The sequence below is a fragment of the Diceros bicornis genome, chromosome 9 (assembly GCF_020826845.1).
Source record: "Diceros bicornis minor isolate mBicDic1 chromosome 9, mDicBic1.mat.cur, whole genome shotgun sequence".
NCBI classification, from domain to species: Eukaryota; Metazoa; Chordata; class Mammalia; order Perissodactyla; family Rhinocerotidae; genus Diceros; species Diceros bicornis.
Genome location: NC_080748.1, coordinates 83,647,373 through 83,669,992, shown reverse-complemented (window position 1 = coordinate 83,669,992; position 22,620 = coordinate 83,647,373). Strand labels below are relative to the sequence as shown.

Sequence of the window (22,620 nt, the reverse complement as noted above, 5' to 3'; positions counted from 1 at the left end):
GCGGCCTCAGCACGGCCGGAGAAGCGGTGCGTCGGTGCGTGCCCGGGATCCGAACCCGGGCCGCCAGTAGCGGAGCGCGCGCACTTAACTGCTAAGCCACAGGGCTGGTCCCACAAACTATCTTTTCAATAGCAGTCATCGCTTGATCTGTTGGCCTATTATTATTCCTAAATAATAAACATGTTATTCCTAAAAGTCACACATGCATACATGGTAATTATATCTGAATAACCAAAAAACCCTTATTTTAAAGCAAATTACCAGAGCCTAAAGCTTGCAAAATGCCTTGAAAAGAATATATGAAGGGAGTCTGGATGAATGAGATTGTTCAGCCCCTATTTATCTGACCAGTACAGAAGCATTCATGGAAAGCAACAAGAAAAATAAATAAAACCACAGAAGAACATAGTTGTACCCTTTTATTGGCACAGTAATTTTTCAAAGGCTGGTATGAATAACAAATTCCAAGTAGCAAGATGCGATGGTCTTATGCCACAGCTCAGAACTTCCCAACAGCCAACAGAAGCACATCAATAAACAAGGCGGTTGCATTACAGGAGTGCTGAGGATATACAGCAGGTGAGCCATGCAGTGGAGCTCTGAGAGGACAGTCGTCTTGGAATGCAGCATTGCTGCTGGAACCAGTAAATCTGAGCGTGCTTATTTGTACTGTGTAGACCTTTGAATAGATATGACCCTTGCACACCACCCGCTATGAATTTGAAGTTGTACGTGTTTAAGTGAGTGCCACATAATTTCCTGTAACCTACGCTGAAGCCAGAGATGAGATTTAACTAAAGAGCTCACAATCCACGTATCCAGAAATACAGGGCATAGGAAGGAATTGCCTCCTAACCAATGAATGAATTATCAAACACGGGACTTAGTCCACACGTTTGCAGGGCTGACACTGGCGAAGCTAAAACAGCAGCATAGACTTGAGAGCTTTAGGTACTTTAGGTTAAAAAAAAAGATGTATGGAGGGAAAAAATTGTAGAAATGATTTTTTTAAATCTGTATTTTGAAGAAAGGGAGCACCACCAATTGCGTAAAGTTATAAAATACAGTAATAAACATGTAAGTAATGACTGGGTTTGCAATTCCAATAAAACACACATACCTGCAGAGACATAAAACATACATCCTGTAGAGTGTATCAGACTAAAATGACTGCAGTACTACAACAGACATGTGGTGGGACCATATAAAACCCACTGTACAGTGTGGATCCCTCCCTCCTCCACCAGTCTCTTTCCCTCTCTCGCCTCATCCCACAATTTTCCCAGCCTTTCTCTTGCTCCCCAGGGGTAGCATGGCCCTATAACCATGGAGCCTGAAAATCAGAGTGTATCCCCACAGAATGGGTAAGAAAGAGCACACACACACACACACACACACACACACACACACACGAAATCTCATGTAGTTAACTTCATTGTCCTGTGCTTGTTTGTGTAAATGTGTGGCGAGAGCACCCAGCCATATCAGAGGCAGCCTTCTGTCGATGCAGCCTGGAATTGCTAGGCAGTCCTATTCTGCGAGTCTGCAGTCCGGGCCACATCAAATGGTGGTGTCCCAGAACTCAGAAGGCAGCCGGCTGCAGGAGGCCCCCTCAGGCTTCTTCAGAAGAGTCGGCTTTTTGCAAGGAGGTGGGGGAGGCGCCCTGGGCTCCGGGTGGTGCAGGATTTGCTGCCAGTCTTCTCTCTCCTCGCAGAGCTTCCGCCTCCAGTCCAGGAGCTCCTGCAGGGCCACACTTTCATTCTGCGAGAGCCTCAGCTGATGGATTACCTGTGGGAGGAAAGAGGGAAAAGAGTGGCACCAAATATTGTGAACAAGAGAGAAACATAATAGCAACACCTGGATGCCAAGGCGCTGGACCAGTGGAAAGAGAGAACACATGTTCGCTATAAAACCTCCCGGCTTTACTCCTCGGGAAATGGCAGCCACCTAGGTCAGCTGTGAACTGCTGAATTAAGATGATGAATGGAACAAAACACTCAGGATGGCTACACCAGTTAACATATGATATACCTCCAGGGAATACAAGAAAGACTCAGATGTCCGTTTGCCCTTTGCCCTCTGTTATTACAGATATTCTTATGACATCTTGTACTTTCTCTTCATTTATCACAATTGTAATTCTGCATGTAATAGATGCTTCTGGATTTCTCACTCCATTCTAGGATCACTCCTCCATCTACGCACAGTTACTAGTCAACGTCTCTTAAGGTAATGTGACCCCACTCTGACCACCATGCATTCACCCAAGGCTGGACCCCTACTCAGGAGGGCCCACTCACATCAGTGTTAGCAGAGGACCACAGTAACATCGAAACTGTCTCCAAGAGTTAGGTGTGGCAGGGACAGCCACTGAAATATCAAACGAGCTCAGTGGAGGCAGGGTAGCCACCTCACTGGGGTGTCAGTGCACGCTCGGTTTTGCAGCAGGATCTAAACTAGCAGCTGGTGTGCTCTCTCAGACCCTGAGCTGGCAGAGATGGGAACTTTAAGGGTCTTTGCAGGAGAGCATCAAAACGTGCAACTGGGGCCAGTCTCGGGGCCTAGTGGATAAGTTTGGCGCACTCCACTTTGGTGGTCTGTGTTTGGTTTCCGGGCGCAGACCTACACCACTCGTCAGCTGCCATGCTTTGGTGGTGACCCACATACAAAATAGAGGAAGATGGGCACAGATGTTAGCTCAGGGTGAATCTTCCTCAGCAAAAAAAGAAAAAGAAAACCATGCAACTGTTTCAGCTACTTCCTCTCCCTTTCTTAGGGTACCCAAAGACAGACACCCTGAAGACTGAGCTTGTCCCCCCACAGCAGCTGGGGCACTTCAGGACAAGCAGGTTGCATTGCTGTGGACTCCCCCTTCTGCCAGCAGCCAGTATTCTGTAACAGCTGGACGTTGCAAAAACCAATTTTTCTGTCAATTCTAAAGTGAGTACGCTGGTTTAACAAAATGAGATTCTGGACATCAAAATGGGAATACCGGGGAGAATTCCGAGGAATCAAGATGGCTCATCCCACCCCCAAAGCACATACTGCTGTGTCCAGTGCCCCTTCCATCCTCTCCATCGAAACAAAGAGAATAAAATAAAGCAGGACAGAGCGGTTGGCTCTAATATGAGAAAAGTCACTTGAAGGCAGACAGGGTAGCCAGTGTTCCAGGAAAATTCTAAAACCAACACCCTCACCTGGACACCCGAGCCTATTGTTTACTCCAGAAAGAAGATGTTAAAGCCTAGAATCAAGGAGATGGGCAGAAGGTTGAGACACTGTGTTAAAACACAGAAGCTGTGGAGGTCAAATCCATGTCCAGAGTGTATAAGTAGATTTCTGGAGCTGGTTATTAGCAAAAGAAGTTCTCCCAATTTGAGTTTATAGACAACCAGAAAAAAGCCCTCAGTGTGATTGTCCAAGCTCTGCAGTGACCTCCAGGCATCCGCAGAAAGTGGGCTGCTAACACGGGACGCCCCCTTAAAGGGAACTCCTCTAGTCTCTAGGACTGAGGCAGAAGGACCTGGGGATGAGACATCCTCCTGCTGGGCAGACTCTTGTGAAAGCCAGATTGCCTCTTCTGTCAGGGAAGTGAGCCAAGAGAGGGAGGTGGAGGGTGTGCATAAAAGTTACTTACTTTAGTCAACACTTGAGAGTGCTAAATATGCACCAGGTACTTCTCTAAGCACCTTACAAACATTAAGTCATGCAATCCTCCTAAGGACTCTATAAGGCAGTGTTAGCATTTTATAGATGAGGAAACAGAGAGGTTAAGTAATTTGCCCGAAGTCACATGGAAAACGGTGGAACCAGGCCGTCTGGCTCCAGAATCTGTCTTCTTAACTATTACTCTACAGTGCTCATCATTTACTGAACAACTGCTGTCCAGGATCTGATGTAGGCTAAAGACCAACATCCCTACATCATCTTCCTTTTTCTTTTTCTAAATGAGATTTGGTGAAATCTTTATGTTTCCTCCACTAATATATTTCAGCTCTTCTATTTTCTCCACTAGTGTATGTTGTGGTGATTACATTTAGCTTCAGTCTCATTTACTCTATGGATATTCAATATCTGTACATATGTTTCTTGGCAAACATTCAGCATATAGGAGCAATCTCTGAAAAATACTGTCACTGGATTTATTCTTATGAGAGAATATTTAATTGATTGAAGAATACCTCTATCATCTCAGTTGATCATATCCCCAAAACTTCCTTGAGATACCACCTTTCTTTTTTTCCTTTTATTTTTTTTTGGTGAGGAAGATTGGCTCTGAGCTAACGTCTGTGCTAGTCTTCCTCTATTTTTTTTGTATGTGGGATGCCACCACAGCATGGCTTGATGAGCAGTGTGTGGGTCTGCGTCCGGGATCTGAACCTGCGAACCTTGGGCTGACAAAGAGGAGTGCATGAACTCAACCGTTATGCCTGGCCCCCCATCTTTGTTAAGTAACACAACTTCATATTGATCTATTGAGAAAGAAAACAGGAAACTTCCATATCTGCAAAGGATGTTGAAGGTCATGGCAGGTTACTGCTCCCACTGTAAAAATGAGAAAAAGGGATAAATTACAAAAATCATATATTTAAAACATCAGACAGCTCTGGCAAAATTCTGGATGGAGAGAATTTTTCTGAGTGAACAGATAATTGCCAATTGCTTTTTTTTTTCTCCAGGAACTGGTGCCAATTCTGAGTTCTACTGTAGGTGTAGAGGGCCCTTTCTAGAAGAAAGAAAAACCATACAATATTTTGCAGTTGCATGAGACTAGAGACACAAACTGGAAACTTGAGGACCCTCAAAGGCACGGTCATTTTCCCCAAGAGACATTTGTTAAGTTCCTCAGCTATCTGAATGATAGTGCCTTAGGCCAAAAGCCTATAAAACCCAAGTGGAATCTCCTATAATGACACAGGTGCTTCAGAACAAAAGTCTGACAGGGGAGATGATAGCCGCAAGCACCTAACTAGACTCGTCTTCCAGACGTGCAGATTCTGAAAAGCTGCCACACAGCGGGACAGCGGGGCCAGGAGCCCTGAAATGCAGAGCTGGAGCCACTGTAACCTTTCAGTCATAGGAGCAAGGACCTGACAGGCTCTCAGTCACAGTGCAGCAGGGCGCAGCCTGAGGATCAGAGAACTGGAGGTGGACTGGTTCTCCAACGCAGCTCAATTTGTGATGGGACTGAGGTGGTCATCCCTGGCCTTTGCCTCCTAACAGAGGACGGTAGAATCCTCTTGGGGAGAAACCATCACCTATAGCGTCTGTAGTTTGTTTACACACAATGCTGACCATGTAATCAGAAATTACTAACCATGCGAAGATACAAGGAAATTTACCAAAAGATAAAACAGATTCACAGAGGATTCAGATTTAGAGTTAGCAGGTAAAGACTTTAAAATACCTATGATTAAATGTTTAAGAGAATAGAGAAAAAGATGGGCAAATAGAAGAAATAGTGGAATAGACATAAGCATGAGAGCAGTATGAGAAGTGGAAACAAGATACAGGACGTGGCAAAGCAATCTTGTAAGAGGTAAGCTTCCAAAACTCGTGAATGCCATCAATATGCACATTTAACAAGCTCAGCAAACCACACAGAAGACAAACACACACACCACCACCACCAACAGGAAGACACAAGGTAGATCACATTGAAAATGCCCAAGGCCGAAAAAAGTTTTAAAAATCCAGAGCAAAAAGACACATTACCATCAAGAGACAACAAGGAGAGTGACATTTGACTTCTAAACTGAAACACTGGAGGCCAGAAAACAACGAATCACAGGTTAAATACTAAAAGAAAGGAATTCAACCTAGAACTCTATACTCAATAAAAAAACCCTCAAAAATGAAAGTGAGATAAAAAATTCTTGGACAAACAAAAATGACGAAATTTGCCATCAGATGTCTTGAGTCTCTTGTTTTAGAGTGAATGAAAATGATCCTGGATGGAAAACTGGAAATTTAAGAGAGAATTAAGGACACCAGAATTAACTCCATGGGTCAATATAAATTACATGCTTAAATATCTTATAGCCTTTAAATCATGTGTGGAACAAGAATGCATGCCAACAGCAACTGTGAAAGCTAGGAGGGGTTTATGGAGTTTAGAGGTTCTAAGGTCCTAGCAGTATTAGAAAATGGTAAGAGTAATAAAATCTGTTAAGATATAATAAGTCAGGGATGCACGTTTTATTCTTTAGTGAAACGATGAATAGAATAGTGAGAGAATGTATAATTAACAAGTTAATATGAGGGAAACGTGACCTAATAAATATTCAATTAATCTACAAGAAAGCAAGAAGGGTACAAAACAGAATATAAAAATAGAGGCCAATTCCTAGCAAAACAGAGTAAAGCATAAAATAAAAAAATAAAACAGACTCCAGATCTCCTCCCGGAAGTTGGTGTGGCTCTTCTACAGATGGACGGCACGTGCTGGATTGATTTTTGTGCTGGGGTGTTCAACAGACAGTTCAGCTCTGTCCTCATTCCAAGCACAAATACATCCATTCTCTACTTCTTCCCAATCCTAAACTCTCTGCAGCAGCTTTTCATAACCACCAAAAGCATACACCAGGTGTGACCCTCTGCTAAGACCTTCACGATAGGAACAGATTTACAGATTGAGTCGCTTCACAGAAGCAGTGCCAATCTGCTGAGCGACTTGCAGCGGCTGCTGGCCTGAATTAGGCTTGTAGGGAGGGATTTTGACATAAAATGTCCCAAATCCCCTGAGGCATTGCTTTACTGTTTGAAAAAAAATACTCTCTACCCTTTCAAATATTCTCAATGTTTACTAAAAATATCTGAATTCTCAAGTACATTATGAAAGGTGAAACTTATACTCACAAACCATTAGGGAGCACTTTCTTAATGAGGATATCGATGTCTTGAATAATGTGGTGAGTACAGAAGAAGGCCATCTTTGAATCAACAACCAAGAGCTCTCTCTGCTTACTTGATGAGCAAAAATGTGACTGATGTTTGCAATAATCAACTAATGCTCAGAATAAACCCTTTCATTGACAGATCCCATAGAACTTTATTGTCTATTATGGAGATTAATAGGTATTGAGCAAAATCTAATAGGTACATAAGGATGGTTGCCAAAATGACATAAATGAGATGCTAAAATATTAACATTATGATCTTCATTTAAAAAAAAAAGTATCTTCACAGGTTATGTCTTAAATGAACATTAAAATTCTGTGTAAGGATATATGATAGGTTATGTTCAACATAATGAAGTTCAGAGGGCATTTTAAAATTATGATCTGTGAGACAATAAATAGAAGATCAGAAGATGAGGACAGTACGCCCTGACTAATGACGTTTAATCTGCTTTATTTAGATTTATTCAATTTATTAGACTGTGCGGCACAAGAATCATATTTGTCACAGATAGTTAAAGAACTTTAATATTTTATAACAGCAAACAAATGCAACTATGGGTGTTATTTCAATGGTGGTCAAGTAATATATAAGCAATAAACAGAAAAAGTCTTTACAATACTATTCAACACTCTAAAAACATCTAAATCAGTGTTTCTCCATTTTTAAATTTTGTGTCCTATTGGTAACAACAATAACCCTCCCAGCTTCCTTTACCATTATTAGATATTTCACAATAAATTAAATATTATCATTAAAAAGGCAATAATGATTTTGTAACAAAAATTTTAGTTTTCGTATTGAAAGGGAACCATTTCTTTTCAGAAAGAGAAGAAATGACCCTGGGGATTAGGGATGCTCCTGGAAATGTGAGCTTGGGGTCAGCTGGCTTCAAACCAGGACTCATTTACCCTGATTTGTTTGTAGGATAAAAGATGTCATTTTGGTGTCTTTTAACTTAAAGCTTATTTTCCATTGCTTTGAAAGATATAACTCCACCCCATGTCACCACTTCAGATAGCTAGTCACTTATTCATTTTCTTTTCTGGCATGTTTTATATGGCAGTGTTTGCACACAAAATCATTATCGTTCAGAACCAGAAGGCAAGTAAGTGTTCAAGTGGAAAAGTAAAAAGCGTCTGCACCTATGAACATTGGGATGCCTACACCGTACCCTCTGTGCTCCTTGAATCTGACAGATGTCCCGCTTTGAAAGCAGCTGTTGGACGTGCAAAACACATAAGTATCTTAATCTGCTGCACATGGAATAGACATGGAGCGGGTCAAAAAGTTTTTTTTTTTTAACCTTTTTCTTCTTTTTAGCCATTTACTTGGGAAAGGGGGCTATATGGAGGAAGGTCTGGAAAGACTTCATAGAGGAGGTAAACTTTTGATCTGAATTTTGAAAAATGAGATGGTCCTCAGTTGGAAAAAGGGGAAAAGTAGGTGGAGAGACGGGTTTCCACAGGGCTTGATGTAGACAAGTGCCAGTGATGACATTAAAGTTTTTTTTTTTTTTGTGAGGAAGGTCGGCCCTGAGCTAACATCTGCCAATCCTCCTCTTTTTGCTGAGAAGGACTGGCCCTGGGCTAACATCCATGCCCATCTTCCTCCACTTTATGTGGGACGCCACCACAGCATGGCTTGACAAGCGGTGCGTCGAGTGTGCGCCCAGGATCTGAACCGGTGAACCCTGGGCCACCGCAGCGTAGCACGCGCACTTAATCACTTGCACCACCCGGCCGGCCTCGACATTAAACTTCCGTAACAGAGAATCACAACAGAGAACCACAAGGACTTTGACGCTGGTCTAGGCAGACACAGTTGAAAACTCTGCACTCTGAAGTCAGAGTGCCTGGATTGGAATCCTCAAGTTGGCACCTAATGGTTGTGTAACCTTGAGCAAGTCTATCAGCCTCCTCATCTGTGAAGTGGGATCACGGTAATAATCTACCTCAAAGGGACAGGCGAGGATTACATGAGTAACATGCGTGGCTACCGGAAAGAGTACGTTAAAAAAGGAGTGACTGCCGTATAAATGTGGGCGATTAGGATTTTGTTAGTGTTAGCTCTTTGACTTGAGAAAATCCCTACACATTGCTGAATTATGATTATCCTGATGACTAAATCAGATAATGTTAGATGAAAGCACTTCTCACAAGTTACGGCCCTATATAAATATAACATCGTCTCTTCCTTCATTATTAAACAGAGGCTCTCAAAATACTGAGCAACACACTGGATTTATAACATAACTGATCTATACATGATTTAAAACTAAAGAAAGCTAAACAGGAAGAAAATGATGGAAGGTCTGGAGGTTGTTTTGAATTTTAGGAGTAGGATAAAAAAGGGCATACACAGATTTTAGTGAGTAATTTAAACAACACTTAAATGCAAGTTTCTGAGATTAAGATTTGTATAACATATTTTCAGGGGTCCTCAAGTTCTTGGGACAATCAAAAATTTTTTGCATTTTTATTTTCATAATATTTTTTAAAGTAATGTAATCATGCTTTGGATCATTTGAATACCGACTTTTTAAGCTAGTGCTCAGCGAGACTTCATTTTCTGCCTTTGTATTTTATTTACAAGCAGATTGATACAAGTAGTATTATTTATATTGTTATAAGTTAATGAGAAAAGAGTAGGTGGATTTAATATGCAAATAAGGCATTCTCCTCCAAGAAAAAGCTCAGCGGTAGTACAGCATAGGGTAGCTTCAAAGCTTGCTCAGCAGTTCAAATAGAAAAAGTAGATTCTCACCACATGAAAAAACAATTCTGAACTATGTGTGCTGACGAAAGTTAACTAGACTTATTGTGGTGATCATTTCGCAATATATACAAATATCGAATCATTACGTTGTACACCTGAAACTAATATGATTATATCTCAATAAAAACAAATAAGCAATCAAAAACAAAGTTCTGTGTCCCTGAAAAAAAAAGTGGTAGAGACTTGGGTTTAACGAAGGGCTCAAGATGGTAGAAACGAACCGAAGCTCATGGAATCTGCCTGAGCCAGTACCACAGTCAAATGTTCAACAGTAATTTCATTTCAGCTAAACAAAATTATGCATAGCATGAATGCTGTAAATTTTATTTTTGCTTTTGTAGTTTTTTTGTTCTGCTGTATTTGTAAATTTGCTTTGGTTTACAGCTGTAATGAGAGCTAAAAAGATAAAGAGATTTTATGTAACAATGTGTGTATATAGTTATTAACATTATAATGAAATAATTAAAGAAATGTTAAGGGTCAAGGAGAATTTCTTTTTCATTTAAAAAGCATCATATGTATTATGCAAGCGGGAAAAATGTTGATCTATGTGGGTAAAATTCCCTGTGGGTAGAATAGTTACTGCTTGACGAAACTAAGGGTGTCCTTTAGAGTGCAAAATGAGTAAATTAATCTCTACCCAGCACAAAGCATACAGAGTATGCACTTAGAGAATTTAAATCGAGCTGGTATGTGAATACCTGGTTGCACATTTGAAAGAGGGGAGAAATGTCTTCACAACTATTAGACTTGTAGTTTTATTTTTTGTAAACTCAGAGGCAATTGGGCACCTCACCTTTATCAAGGTCAGGAAAGGGAAACTAAGAGAGTACCTTTATATAATGCCAGACTGACCTGAACAAATTTTTATACTTGAGATGTAGTTCACACTTCACAAATTCAGGTAAGGCCCTTTCAAAAACTATAAAGCACTGGGGACTTGCTAAAAATGCTCTGCTGCTCTGAAATCACATAGGGTATGGGTAGTCCCAGATGCATTAGTTACTCTGAATTCAGACATGCCTTGGTGGGTTAGAATGGCTAGTGAGTGGGGCCATTGAAAGAGAGTGGGACAGTCACCATAGACTTGGGGATGGCCAAAGACTGCAATGTTTTAGGTAATCAAATGAACTTATCCTATGCAATGGCCCACATGTTTGTGTGCCCCCCAAATTCACATGTTGGAATCCTAACATCCAATGTGGTGTTACCTGTAGTTGAGGTTTTGGGGAGATGATTAGGTCATGGGGTGGAGCACTCTTGAATGGGATTAGTGCCCTTATAATAGAGACCCCAGAGAGCTCCCTCACTCTTTACACCATGTGAAGACATAACAAGAAGTTTGTGACCTGGAAGAGAGCTCTCTCCTGACCATGCTGGCATCCTGATCTCAGACTTTCAGATTCCAGAACTGTGAGAAATAAATTTCTCTTGTTTACAAGCCACCCAGTCTGTGGTGTTTTGTTATAGCAGCCGAACGGACTAAGAGATCCTATACCCAGAATTATTATTTTTGGATGGCATGGGCAAAAATGGTACTATTCTATAAAAGATACAAGACCCAGGCTTCTAGCAAAGGGCACAGGCTATCGCACCCGGGATCCGAACCTGCGAGCCCTGGGCCGCAGAAGCAGAGCGCGTGCACTTAACCGCTACACCACTGGGCCAGCTCCTATTCTGTGATTTTTATTTTTAAACTTGACATTCAAAAGAGATCTGAAAGCTTCAAGCTTAGGGGCAACTTGTGATTCAGTATGAGAAAGCAGAAAGTCACAGTCCACGGTGAGATGGCACAACCTGACCCTTCAAAGAAATTGACAAACGAATCCATTCCACAACCACGCAAGAACAGGTAGTATCACTCGAGCCACCCCGACGTGGGCTGCACTGAACAGGAGCTCAGCAGTTTTAATTTACCACTTCCTGTCAGTCTAGACCACCTAAAACGTGGCCTGGGTTGCACCTATTGCCCCACGTTCTCTTTCCTGCTCTTAAGGAAGGTTTACCGAAGGGAGAAGCTCAGCCTTCTATGTTCAGTAAATAGGTATGCCTCTGAACAACCCATTCAAGCTCCCAGCACGTGTGAGCAGATACATAAATGACTGTGGTCCAAATTCAGTTCCCTGTGGGCTGGAGCACTCATCCTTGAACAAAATCCCTGCAGGTTTGTAACAAGAAGATTCCTTCATTGAAACAGGAATCCTTAGAAAATAGTGCTACGTAAGACACTGGCGATTACTACCCAGACAACTCAGTACGGGGGCTAAAAAAATAGTTTATTCTGTTACTGAGACAAACTTGCTGATTTGATATTTAGAAATTCAATGCATGAATCACGTTTCCATTTCCCCACCTGGGTTTGTAAGGTATTTTGTGTCCTCTAACCTCCAGGAGGTATCAGTTACATATGAAGACAGAGTTTGATAAAGGGATGTAAAGACTGAGTTCATGTAAGCTCTATATCTAAAGGGGGACATTTATAATCAGTTTGCTTACTTTCAGGGGTTAAAATCCACTAAATATTTCACAACCTAGAGAGAAATACAACATGAAGTAAAGGCTTAATGAGGTTTATTACTTATATATCTATTGACTAATTTTCAATAGTTTCCTATGGTGTCATTAACAGAGTTCTAGGAGATGAACTAATTAAAAAATGAGAGATAAATTTTCTTCACTTCCTGTGGCTATGCATTTCTATGAATAGTATTAATAAATGTAAATTAATAATTTGCTGCTGATTTTACCTTAAGTCTTTCCCTTCTAGGATAAAAATAGCCTTTGTTAAATAATTCATATGTAAAATCATGTTGCTGTTCATTTGTCACAGAATTGATTTTTCTATTGACTATTCACCCAAAGGTGAAAAGAGCCATTTACTGACATTTATGGAAATTAAAAGAGAGAAGTGTCTTGGCTGACTGAATAGTGAATATTAGTGTTTAAAATGCAAATACCGTTTCCACTCAATGCTAACAAGATGTTGAAGGAAAAAATATTAAAAAATGAAATTTTAAAATCACAGTTTGTAAAACCAAAGTCTACCTAAATAGATGCTAAAGATGTGGCATAAAATAAAATGTGGTTCAAACAAGTCTTTGATTAAAGGGTTGTATACTTTCATACTTTTAAAAAAAAAAAATCAAGAAAATGATCTGAAAATGAAAACAGCATTTCTGGTTTGGACAGAAAAGAGTTGATCTTTCCTGATTCAGAAATAGTCATGTATATAGCAATCCGGTTAAGTTCATTCTTGCTATTTTGTTTCCTTTGTTGCAAAGGATTACATAAAGGGAAAAATATCCCTTCAAAGGCAATTAAAAGTTCTGTTGGAAACAAGAGTAGCTATACCTGGACAGCAGGCAGGGAGGGAGAGGAGGGAGGATTTTAATTTACCTTATCTGTACACTTTGATTTCTTTAAAAAATTAACAACGGCTCTTTACTTTTATAATAAGTAATATTATATTGGAACACATTTAATATAATTTAAATGGACATTTATTTGCATTTTGCAGCTGATTTTAAGTTCATAGCTATGAATAAAAATAGACTCTGGTGAGTGAATGTGTTTCTTCCTATTAATGGAGAGATATAAAATAGAAATTTATGATTGTACTGCACTTCATGCAATATAATTAATTTGTGACATTTTAGGATATGGATTTTGTATGAGCTCTGGTCTCTCACCTCAATTCATTTTAAAAACATGGCAGTATCAGTATAAGTGACTAGTAGATTGTAACTGATAACATATATTTAGAGTATGTTTATAGTAATGACACATTATAGTAATAGGAACATATGGAAAAATAAATCTATTACATTGGAAACAAAGAAAGTAAGAATATTATAATTCCTCTTAAAATATTTTTCTTGGGATTATATGGGAGACTCACTGCAAATACCATGAGGTATTATTGAGGACAATTAATCTACTAGATTTTATCTCTCCAAAGAATAAATCTGTTCATCTAATTTACTTGTTCAAAAATCTTCAATGCCAACACCTTATCCTGGCCTAAACAACTAAGTCCACACACCTTAGCATGTTACAGAAAGTCCTATATTTTCTAGCCACACGAATTATTCCAGCTTCATCATCATACATTCTCAAGTACAGTCTATACGTCAGTCCAATCAGATGGACCCAGGACGTCCTGTGTAATTATATTTATCTTCTCTACAACAGTCCCAGTTTGTACACCCAAATATAGAACCATCTGAGGTTTCCAAGGCTCATTTCTAGCATCATCTTCATGATATTATTTTATACTCTTAAAGCATTTTCATATGTTCTTATTCTAGTAGATTCTCATAACCATGTGAAATAAGCAAGTTAAGTATTCTTAGCCTCGTTTAATAGAAGACTAAATTCATCTTTAAAGCCTAAACTCGCTTGCTGATAAGTGATACGGTCAGAATGCAAATTCAAGTACATTGAGTTTAGTTGACCTTATTAGATACTAATTACATTACCTTCCACGAAGTTTTCCTTGTCTGCTGATCAATTAACTAATGTGCTTTACACCATTATGAAATGGAAGATGCTGTGATGAGTTCTACAGAACTTAGAAAGAATCACACAACATGACCTGCTCCTTCAAGAGGCTTCCATTCAAATTGGGCAACAAGACATAAAAGCATAAAGAGTTAGATAAGTAAAGAAGCTTAAACAGGACATGAACACAAAAATGTCACAAGGCAGCACAGCTTTAACTGACGAATGAGCTATATACATAATTACTGTTGTTGGAGTACAGAGGAGACACGAGTCAGTTCCAAACAATATGACCAAGAAATTCATATTGGTTGTGGATTTGTTCTGGATGAAAAGGATGAGCAAGACACAAAGAGAAGAAAGGACATTTGGGTGGAGCGGTATAAGGAATGGTGTTCATACTTTTGTTCACATCTACATTTACAATTACAAAAAATACAAGAGAAAGAAAATCACCGTGCGATGGGGTATAGGATTTGAACTTGCAGCAGAGCTGTGACTAAGTCAGAAAGGAGGGAGGCATGGGTATGAAAGTGAGGGAAGTCAGGATCAAAACCATGGTAGCCAAGTAGTCCACAGCCTTCGGAGGATGGAGGATCCTAGTGGAAGGACATTTCCCCCACTTGTTCAGTTAGCTAGTGTCTTAATTTGCATTGTGATGTAGGACACAGTTTACCTGCTAATTTATTAATTTCTCAAAATATTTTTTCCAGAAACAACTACAATCTGTGTGTTATGGTGTTAAATATAACTAAATAAGAATGAGGAAAATTCATTTTATGAAACTGGATTCTAATAAAACTATTAACCCAAATCCAAATAGATTCTAAAAATCAGCTATGATCAGCAAGGCGTAGAGTTTAGCGACTCCCCTGGCCATGGAATTTACTGCATGGGGGAAAGCATCTTCTTTGTCATCAACCTTGATTCTCCCTCTAAAATTTAGTTACCAGTTAGAGTCACCCACTTGAGAATTAGAGGTAAGAGAGGCAATTCTTCATAATCACTAAATGCACCAAAAAGGGCCTAAAAGTACGAAAACATTTCTCAGGGTCCCCAACTTGTTATAGGGGACTGACTTTGTCCCTGAGGAAAATTAAGTCCATTGATTTTGAGGAATTTCTGAGAGACCAGTTGTTAAGAGTTACAAGCTTTGGTTTTATATAAATATGGCTTAGCTGGAGTGCTATTGGTCATTATTTTGTATCAGAATGTCTGATAAGCAATATTCCAATAATTCTATCATTAGAAAATATGAACAGGCATGATTTTTGCTATTTTAAAGAATAAAGATTGCTAAATAATGGAGGCTAAACTTAGTTAATTAAGTACCATAAATAATAATGCTCAGCAGCAACATGTAAAATAGTAATCCAAATAAATAATGAAGAGGTACTAGTTAGGGTTTTCCAAGACGCTATAACAGGAAAACCACAAATACCAGTGGCTTGACACAAAAGAAGTATATTGCTCACATTGAGGCCAAAATGGGTGTTTCTGATCAGTGGATGATCTTCCATGTGTCGTGAGTGTATCTTGCACCTTCTTGGGTCTTAGAGTATTCTGTTTCCAGCTTTTGGATGGGAAAGGGCATAGAAGACCAAGCAAAGGGAGGTTTATAGGGATCAAGCTTAGAAGTGGCTCACATGACTCTAGCTCCCGTTCTATTGGCTATATCTCAGTCACATGACCACTCCTCATCACAAGGGAAGCTGGGAAATGTAGTCTAGCTATGTGCTTAAGAAAAAGAAATGGATCTGGTGGCCACTGTGACCCTGGGATCATTTACAGTGTCTTCAAGACATAGTCATCAAATTGTGCAAAATACAAGTGCTAGACAAAAATAGCAAAGAGGAAACATGTCAGGAAGGGTTAGGATGGAAAAGAGACAAGATTTTGCCAAAGTAGGCAACATATGAGAACAAACTTTTTAATCAAAACTTCTTTCCAAAAATAGATAATAAAAATCACCTGCAAGTGTATAAAGTTAATTTAAATCCACTTGGGCTTCAAAAATCTAGGCTTTTTATATCATTGACTTCATGACACTTCTTTCCAATATCATAGTTCATCTCTTTTAGAACCTATTTCTGACAGAGTTAGTAATACAAAATGACAGTTTCAAATAATAACATAATCAGAGAAATCAGAGAAGAATCAGGTCTACGAGGTCTGCTAAGGTCATAAAATAAATTCCTTCACCAATGTTAGCTGATTACATTTCAGCACAATGGAAAACTTTCTGTGCGTCTAGCCTGAATTTTGCTTTCACAATTGTCAGGCCACATTAGTGTCCAGAGCACTATATTAACAAGTCAGGATATGGGGGGCCCAGGTCCCAGGTGTCTCTCTTCCAATGCTCTGTTTTCTTGAGCAGGAAAATAGCTATTTGTCTCATATTTTCCACTTACAGAAAAGGCAAACATTTACCCTTTAATTAGATTCTGAGTTGACCAAAGTTTCCAAACCTGGTAAATGGTTTTGAAGAAAGATAACACAATACAGTCATAATTGATATTTCACATTCAGCCTCATGCTGCAGTTTATAAGGTAAAAGTCTCCCTTTTCTAGAATTAACACATAACTAATGCTAATTTCAGCTTCTCTTCATCTAAACACCTAGTAATATGTAGGGTTTCCCCATTCCAGCCACACGGGCCATCTCACAATTCAGGTGTGCTCCTGTCTCAGGGCCTTTGCTGTCCCCCACCTGGAATGCCCTCCCCTAACATCAACATGGCTACCTCCCTGACTTCCTTACTCTGTCTTTGCTTAATGAGGCTTTCGTTGACTGCCTGATGGAAAATTGCAACCCAATCCAACATTCCTCCACATCGATCTTGTCACTCCCAGCCCTGCTTAACATTTTTATATGATTTATTTCTTCTCAGTATATTACACATTTTACTTTAATATTGTTTGTTGTTTGCTTTCTCATGCTAGAATTTAACTTCCACTAGAGCAAGGATGTTTGTTTTATAGACCAAGGTGCCTAGACCCGTGTCTCACACAGGAAAGTCCTCAATAAATGTTTGTTGAATGAATGAATGAACGAACCTCAGAAAATTCAATTTCATGCAATACACTTTCTTAGAATTCAAAATACTATACATATATTATTATATGCTTTAAGTTGTTTTACACATTATGCATAAATACATGTATATAATTGTAGAGCTGTATACATTAAAATCATGTATATTGTTCTTTACAGGCAATATAAGAGATCATATGCAGTCATTTTCATTGCGTGTGACTTTCATATTACATGCCAACTTTAGAAACTATCATCATACAAAATGTGACTTTTAACACCCTTCAAGCAGTGATGCAATTGCCTGCAACCCTATTGACTAAGTTTGTTGGTATATACACATATATTCTTTTTTTTTGGCTGAGGAAGATTTGCCCTAAGCTAACATCCGCTTCCAGTCTTCCTCTTTTTTTTGTATGTGGGCTGCTGCCACAGCATGGCCACGGACAGACAACTGGTGTAGGTCCACGCCTGGGAACCAAACCCGGGACACCGAAGCGGAGTGCTCCAAGCTTAACCACTGGGCCACTGGGGCTTGCCCTATTGGTCCATTGTTAACACGGGGCTGAATGAAAATATTTGACAGAGTTAGGAAATATTTTATCAATCTGCTTCTCTTTATTCATCTGAGGCTGCTACTGGTTGTTAATTACATTGAGCTGGCAATTTATTGAGTGCTTGGTGTTTGGAATATGAAAATGATTAAAATGTATTCAATGCACCCTCTTTGCCCTTGAAAGTCTACCAGGGTCTGCACACACACATGATTATAACACAACAAAATAAGTTGTATAAAAGAGACATGCATTATAGACTTATAGGAATCAATTTACAGAGGCCACTATTCTGCTTGGAAGTGGTGCTCAAGGAAGGCCATCAAGAGGAACGTAATATTAAGGAAGCGTGTGGAAGGCCAGAGATAAATGTGAACAGTCCACCTCTGGCAATGTACTCAGCATTAGAAGGAAGTCAGAAGCATGGTCCTACGTTGTAAACGGTGTGGAACAATTGTTATCAGCCCAGAAAAATGTGAAATTACATTTCTAATTTACACTACTCTCAAAAATAAAGTCCAGGTAGCTTAAACTTCTAAATGTGAAAACCAAACCTAAACTTTAAAATAAAAAATGTGTGGGAAGATATCTTTGTGACAGCGGGGTAAGAGAGAACTTTTATTTTTTTTAATAAGAAAGATTTTCTTGAACAGGACAACAAAAGCACAACCCATAAAGGTAAGGATCAATCAGTTTCACTATATTAACATTACAAATTTATGTGTGATAAATACATAAGGTGGGCCAAGATGAAGTAAGCCCACTACAGCCTATTTCTCTCACTGATTATAATTAAAACTTTGGATAAAATACACAAATGTCTATCTGAGGACTCAGAAAAGTAAACAAAAGGAGGTGAATTGTGGAGAGAATCAAAACTTGGAGAATGAAGGCAGAGTAAAGTGCTCAGATTAGAGAAAATGAGGGGAATTCAGTGACCTGCTGTGAATGAGCTGCTAAAGGAAGTGCTTCAGGCTGAAGGAAATGATACTAGAAGGAAACTCAGAACTCTAGGAATGAAGGAGAGCCAAAGAAATGGTGAGTACTGGTATAACAAAAAGGACAATTTTTCTCCACTGAAGTTGTCTAAAACATGCATGACTGTTGAAGGTGAAAGCTACAACATGGCCCAGGAGAAGATATTCAATGTATGTAGATGCAACAGATGTGACAAGTATGTAGATGTATGTAGATGCAATGGATGTGACAACTATGTAGACGTATGTAGATGTAATATATGTGACAACTATAAAGTATGTAAGATCAATAGTGGAGGATAAGGGAACAATATGGTTGACTATAAACAGACTGAAAGCTAGGTGTGCATATATTACAATCATTAAATCAACCACCACAAGATAAGACATATAGCCAAAATACCAACAGATAAATTAAAATGGAATCCAAAAAAATATTCAAACAATCCAAGAGAAAGCATCATAGGGAAACAGAATAATGAAAGCGGTGATAACAAACTAGAAAAAAAATAATAAAACTGCTAGACCTAAATCCAATCACATCAATAATTGTACGAAATGTTAATGGTCTGCACACACCAAAGAGAACACAGAGACTGTCAGACAGGGTGAAATAAAGAAAGACTCATGGAAGGCTCATCTATCTGCCGTCTGCAAAAATCCCATGTTAAACCTCGAGACACATAGGGTAAAAGTAAAGGGAAAGATTTCTTTGAACAGGAGAGGGTAAACAAGTTCTAAAAAGTTCTAAATTGTGGTGATAGTTGTACAACCCTAAGAACTTACTAAAAAAAATGGTATTGTACACCTTAAAGGTGTGAATTGTGTGGTGTATGAATTATATCTCAATAAAGCTATTTAAAAAAATTAAAATGATGGAAAAAATATACCTTTTAGACAATGATCAAAAGAAGGTTGGAGTGGCTATATTAATTTCAGACAAAGTAAACTTCAGAAAAAGGAATATCATCAAGAATAAAAAAGAAAATTACATAATGATAAATGGATCTACTTTACCTGGAAGGTGCAATAATCTTAAAGGTCTGTGTACCTAACAATAGAACTTCCAAATATATGAAACAAAACCTGACAAAAATTGAAAGGAAAAGTAGATAAAGTCACAATTATAACTGGAGACTTTGGGGCTCTTCTCTCAGTATTCAATAGGAAAAGTAGACAGAAAATTAGCCAGGATATAGAGAAGTGAACAATACTATCAACCAACTTGACCTAACAGATATTTCCAGACCACTCAATGCAACAACGGCAGAATACAGATTCTTTTTAAGTGCACATGGAAATTTCACCAAGATAGACCATATCCTGGGCCATAAAACAAATCCTAATATATTTAAGAGAATTGAAATCATATAAAGTATATTCTCAGATCATAATGGTATTAAACTAGAAAGGAATATCAGAAAGACATTTGAAAAATTCCCATGTATTTGGAAGGTAACAACATTGATCAAAGAGAAGGTCCTAAGAGAAATTAGAAAATATTTCCAATTGAATGAAAATGGAGGCAAAACATATCAAAATTTGTAAGATGTAGCTAACACAGATATAGATAGAAATTTATAGCATTAAATACTCTTATTAGAAAAACAGGAAGGTATCAAATCAATGATCTATGCTTGCTATTTAAGAACTAGAAAAAGAGCAAATTAAACACAAAGCAAGCAAAAGGAAGTAAATAAAAAGAACAGAAATCAATGAAACTGAAAATTAATAGAGGAAATCAATAAAATCAAAGCTATTTTTTACAAGATCAATGAAGTTGATAAACTTCTAGCTAGAATGATTAAGAAAACACCATAAGCAAAGTGTTTGTTTGCCGTGTATACAACTGGAAGGAATACTACCTAGAATGTGTAAAGAATTCCTACAAATCATCAAGAAAGTTTCAAAAACCAGTCAGGAAATAGCAAAAGGATGCATTGGACTACCAGGTCTGAGAATGTGGGAAAGCATTCCACACACCAGGGAAATGTCAACGAAAATCACAATAAGATCCGTGTTACCCTTATCATATTGGTAAACAAATAAAATGACTCATTAAACCAAGTGTCTACCAGAAAAAAATGGGAAACATTCCCTTCTAGAGGTGTATAAATTGATTCGACCATTTTGGGGAGTAACTTGGCAAAGACTGCAATGGTAGAAAATGGTGCATACCCAGAAACTCGGCATTTCCATTTCTAGGGGAAACCTCTGGCAATTTTCTTTTTTTCTAATTACGAGTTGGGGGCATGTGCAGTGGTTTTCATTGCAGCATTGTTTGTAACAGTGATAACTTGGAAACTTGATTTTGATAGCTTTCTACCCCATTTTATCACACTGTAAACATGTTTTTCTTAAGAAATGTCATGAACATACATAAAACTTACTTCTGAGAAAAGTTTAAAATGGAGGCAGCATGTTTACACCTAAAGAATGAGTAATATAATTGTGTGTGTGTGTGTGTGTGTGTGTGTTGAAAGAGAGTTTATAGAGACACCAGCAGGCATCTATGCTAATCCCCTGGCTGCTGTAACCTCTAGCCCTCTTGTGCAAGTTTGAACATAAACGCTGTATTGTCGACGAGCATCCAGCATCATCTCCCTGCATCTCTCCTGGAGATGGCTGGATTAGGTTTTCTGTGGACCAAGCGAGACAACTCCAACTGCCTTGCCCAGATCTGGAGGAAGACAATCCAGCTGCCAGAGGCACTGCTGCCCCCTGGGGCCAGAGGCAGCAGGTAGGGTGGTACCCGCCCTTCTAAATGGGCTGAGTCCCTACTGCCCTTCCTCTTCCAAGCGGCTTGCTTCCTGCTGAGTTTGCTGAAGGAATATGAATGATTGCTGCCTCAGTGCGTGCCTGTCATCCGGAATCTCCCTTCTTACTGCTCCCTTGGTCATCTCGACCTTTGGGCTTTTACATTTAACCTTGAGCTAATACTCAAAAGAAAACAACCAATAAGACTGAGATGTATCAAAATGGAAAAAAAGAATACCACTTCAACAACAAGAAAACAATTTGCAGAATAATCTGCAAGGAGTGATACATTTATTACGCTTTAAAACCATGCAAAGCATCAGTTATTATTTATGAACATTATATAATTTCAGGGTACAACTGTACTTGGTGAAAGTGCAAAATGGATGGAAGGTTATGCACTAACTTCAGGATGAGGTCCAGCTCGGCATGGCAGGCAGGGATGGGATCAGGAATTGGAATATATACTTCTCTAAAAATATGGCGCCAGAGTAAATATGGTAAAATGTAAGATTTATTGATGTTGGGTGTTTAGGAATCACTGTGCTTTTTTCCCTAAGTTCATAATATTCCATAACAAAATGTTTTTGAAAATCACATACATGACATACTTTATCAAAATCTCAGATAAGTGTTGGGTCCTGCTGATTCAATCTAATCTCCAACATATTACAGATAGCATCTACTATGTTCGAATCAGAATTGAGGTTCAGAATATGGACCTTGAAAAAAAGAGTACTATAATAATAACAGCAAGCAGTTTTTTGAGCACTTATTATATTGCAGGCAGCATGCTTGATGTGTCACATATATATTTTTTTAATCAATCTGAAAAATAATTACTACTCTCTATACCCACATGTTAAATAACAGATATGGGATTCAAACCTAGTTCTTTTCTTTTTTCTTTTCTTTTCTTTCTTTAATTTTAAAAATTAAATTACATTAATTCATATTGAAATGCTTAAGTCAACTAGAATTTATAGTTCACCCCATTTTCTCAGTTGCATTGCCACTCCCTCCCTACATAAGAGTGTTGGCTGACTGCAGTTTTCCCACCTGAGAGGGGAGTATGCAGTCATCACAGGACCTTTTTCCTCTTTAAAAATATAGCCGCAAT

The 22,620-nt window shown here is 38.7% G+C and overlaps 1 protein-coding gene across 1 annotated transcript in view; it reads right to left on the bottom strand.

Annotated features, from left to right (window-relative positions):
- Positions 1-1,415: 1,415 nt before the first annotated feature.
- Positions 1,416-22,620, bottom strand: part of MYO16 (myosin XVI) — a 463,175-nt gene continuing 441,970 nt past the window's right edge. The window contains exon 35 of the mRNA XM_058548472.1: positions 1,416-1,788. Coding sequence (XP_058404455.1) covers positions 1,561-1,788 — 228 coding nt within the window. The 3' untranslated portion in view covers positions 1,416-1,560. The remainder of the gene's footprint in view (positions 1,789-22,620) is intronic.